The sequence below is a fragment of the Triplophysa dalaica genome, chromosome 19 (assembly GCF_015846415.1).
Source record: "Triplophysa dalaica isolate WHDGS20190420 chromosome 19, ASM1584641v1, whole genome shotgun sequence".
Classification (NCBI taxonomy): domain Eukaryota; kingdom Metazoa; phylum Chordata; class Actinopteri; order Cypriniformes; family Nemacheilidae; genus Triplophysa; species Triplophysa dalaica.
Genome location: NC_079560.1, coordinates 15921545 through 15925219, shown reverse-complemented (window position 1 = coordinate 15925219; position 3675 = coordinate 15921545). Strand labels below are relative to the sequence as shown.

At 42.3% G+C, this 3675-nt stretch overlaps 1 protein-coding gene across 1 annotated transcript; it reads left to right on the top strand.

Moving 5' to 3' along the window:
• The first annotated feature begins 893 nt into the window (after window positions 1-893).
• LOC130408318 (zona pellucida sperm-binding protein 4-like) lies at window positions 894-2662 on the top strand. The gene is made up of 8 exons (XM_056731806.1): window positions 894-1200; window positions 1268-1455; window positions 1523-1620; window positions 1695-1852; window positions 1962-2154; window positions 2226-2373; window positions 2454-2526; window positions 2592-2662. The coding sequence occupies exons 1-8, from the start codon at window positions 894-896 to the stop codon at window positions 2660-2662; spliced, it is 1236 nt and encodes a 411-aa protein (XP_056587784.1).
• The last annotated feature ends 1013 nt before the right edge of the window (window positions 2663-3675 follow it).

Genomic DNA, 3675 nt, shown 5'->3' with positions numbered 1-3675 from the left:
ATCGATTACTAAAATTAAATTACTCATTTTTCCAAACGAAAAATAAAGAGGCATTTTAAAATGGTGCGGTTTTAGGGACAAGGGAAGAAAAAAAAAAGATGAGGAGAAGGTGAAATGTAAAGCGTGGTCGAATAACATTTGGATAATGTTCATTTTGAAACATACTAGGCACAAAATAAAAACACCACGGAAGAGATTTCCTCAGGTTTTATAAGTACGTCAATAGTAGGAATATTAGAGCAACGTATCTACGTGAGAGACATCAACCAATAGACAGAATACAGACAAAAGAATAATAAGCAATTTTCTGTTCCAAAAAAACATTCCATTGGCATAATCATTCTTCAAAAACGTAATCATTGCTAACTTTTATACCTGCTACCGCCTACTGCCTCTCCACCTTAACGTTTTTGTGCCCCTTCTACTATGGTTCCATGTTACATTTTCTTCGCAGTCTGTTTTAAGGAAGGCTTTCATTTGAATGTGTCCTTGTTTTGTTTCGAATGTATGGTCAATGAATAAAGGAATTAATCAAAATGACCCAATTTCCTCCCGTTTGTCGCGCCCCACCTGTCATGTGTCTATTCACCACCAGTGGGGCCCTCCCCGCACTTTGAGAAACTTGAACTTTGTGAAAACTTAAAAACAAACAAATGTTGAGAACTTTTCATTTCTGAAAGTACGCTTTAATTTCACTAGCTTGGTAGAGATTGGTCAAAACACGATCATATAAAATCTTGAGAGTGAACAGAATTTACCCTGTATGTAGCTTCCAGCAGGTCTGGAGAACAATCATTGTAAATTGATCAAGGGGGCGCTGCAAATTCTGACTGAGGGTTTAAAGAGTATATAAGACTAAACACAGGACTCTTAGAGTGTCTACTTGTGGCAAGATGGCGGGAAGTACAGGGATTGGTTGTCTTGTGGCTTTTTGCGCATGGTTTTGTGCGTTTGGTCATGCCGTGCCACAGTTCGGTAATTTTCCCCAGGAGCCTCAATCTCAAGTCTTCCAGCAAACTGAACAGCAGTTTTCTCAGAAGTTTCCACTTCAGAAGCCAGTGGTGCAGTCAGAACCTCTTGACAAGTGTGCTGTAGCTGATTATGAGCAGATCCAGTGTGGACAACCTGGTATTAGTGGTGCAGAGTGTGAAGCTATAAACTGCTGCTTTAATGGATTGCAGTGTTATTATGGAATGTCAGGTAGGGGTGTGAAACCAGTTTCTTTCCAAGCTGATTACCTGATAACTTCCTCTGTCTCTCGTTACAGTGACTGTCCAGTGTATAAGAGATGGTCAGTTTGTGCTGGTGGTGGCTAGAGATGTTACTCTGCCTCGTCTGAGTCTGGACACGGTCCGTTTGCTGGGTGGAAGTGAAGCATCTTGTGGTCCTGTTGGTTCCACGCCTTCATTTGCCATATACCAGTTTCCAGTCACTGACTGTGGCACCAGCATGACTGTGAGTTTGCTGTCGATGATTTGGATGTCTGGAATAGATTTGATGTCAATCGTGTTTTTGCTTGCAGGAGGAAAATGGCTATGTGGTGTATGAGAACAGAATGACTTCATCCTATGAAGTGGGGATTGGACCTCTTGGCTCCATCACAAGGGACAGTCAATTTGAGTAGGTCATCTGGGTTTCCTCTCAGTACTGTGAATTCTTGAACGTATGCAAGAAGCTCTTTGTTTGTGGTCTAGACTGCTCTTCCAGTGTAGATATTCTGCCACTGCTGTGGAAGCTCTGGTTGTTGATGTCAACACCGTTCCACCACCTCCACCTGTAGCTGCTCCTGGACCCCTCAGGGTTGAGCTTAGACTGGCAAATGGCCAATGTGTCATTAAAGGCTGTGCAGAAGGTAACGATGTGCTCGTCTTCAAAAAAATGCTTCTCACAAGAGGAGTGGTACATTTGTAGCACTGGTCTCAAACTCTAGCTGGGCAGTAACAATAAGCGTTCATTCTCAGGAGATGAGGCGTACACGTCCTACTACGGTGAGGATGAGTATCCAGTCAGAAAGGTCCTGCGAGAGCCTGTGTATGTTGAGGTGCGCATTTTGGAGAGGACTGACCCAAATCTTGTCCTGATGTTGGGACACTGTTGGGCGACATCACTTCCTAGTCCTCTCAGTCTACCCCAGTGGGATCTTCTAGTTGATGGGTGAGTAGGATCCCAAGCATTTGTCCAGATAGTGTGCTGTGAACGAGTCCTGACTGTCACTTCTGGTTTAGCTGTCCTTACCAGGATGACCGTTACCTGACGGCACTGGTTCCTGAAGTTGGTTCGTCTGGTCTCCAGTTCCCAACCCACTACAAGCGCTTTGTTGTGAAGATGTTCACGTTTGTCGATCCATCATCACTGGCCCCTATGCAGGAGACTGTATGATTTCCTACAGCCTTTTTCGTATCCTCTAAATTGCCTCTTTATATTTGTTGCTAAAGCTGATCTTTGTTGGACAGATCTATATTCACTGTAGTACCGCGGTGTGCCACCCTGCTTCTGGTTCCTGTGAGCAGAGCTGTGCCAGGAAAAGTAGGTGTAACTTTGGTTTGTATACGATGTCAAAAGACATCAGTTTCATATGACTCTTGTTGCAGGGAGAGCTGTTGCTGAAAATAGGAGTGAAGAAACTGTGGTTTCCAGTGGAGGTGTTTTCTTCACGATGTAAATTTCATTGCTGATTTTAATAAAGTTATTACACTACATCTGTTCTCAGCATTTGTTTGCACGGTGGCATTTTCAGGAGTTTTTTTACCCACAATGACAATTGAAGTGTCTTGAGAGAAAAAGAGCTGGTTTTAAAGGAAACGACAGAAGGTTAACCGTTCAGAGATGTGCTTTTAAACTGCTTGATATCTGATGATTTTTAGCTGTACAGACCAGAGATGCATTGTGGCGCAACACTCATTAACTGTCTTGATTCCCTGTGACACTTAACTCTGATAATAAAAAAAAGTTTGGCATTTGAAAGCTATCTTGGAACTGAAAATGAAGACTTGATAAGTGGAGTTTTTAGGGGAATTTCTAAACATGGAGTAATTGAAATTGTTCAATGCATTTTTGGAGCTGCGTTTGTTGGTAAACGTAGAGCCCAACATTAAGGTGAAGAAATAACCGTTTCATAACTTGGTCCCTTATTGGACAACTCTCCTGGAAGAGCATGTGACACGGCCACAGGAGGATCATGCGCAGACATCACTTTCACTTGCAACAGGAGAGTGCGAGAGCATACGTTCGCGAAATTCAGGTGTTTGTTTGTTCACTGCATTTTGGTGATGAATGTAATATAAACTGTGGATATAACGCTAGATTTGGAGGAATTTTGAAACCGATATATGGACCCATCCCAGTGCTAAAAGAATCCGGACATGCCGATTGCGGAGAGTGAAACTGATGTATGTTTTGTTTACAATTGGAAGCGCATGTGCTTTGGTTCAGCCTACCCCTCTCTCTCGCACGCGCTCTGTTTTCGGAACAATCTCAAAGCTCTATCTTTTATAAATGTGATCAAATTTAATACTCTTTGAAGATACGAAGTATGCAATACTACTATATAGGTACTCAACATTAATATGAGATTGGCAGACCCCAACAGGAGTGTGTTAAGCCCGCTTTGGAGTCAAATTAAAAGTGGGTACTTTTACTCTTGAGTGTATTTCTTTTAGAAATTCTGCACTTTTA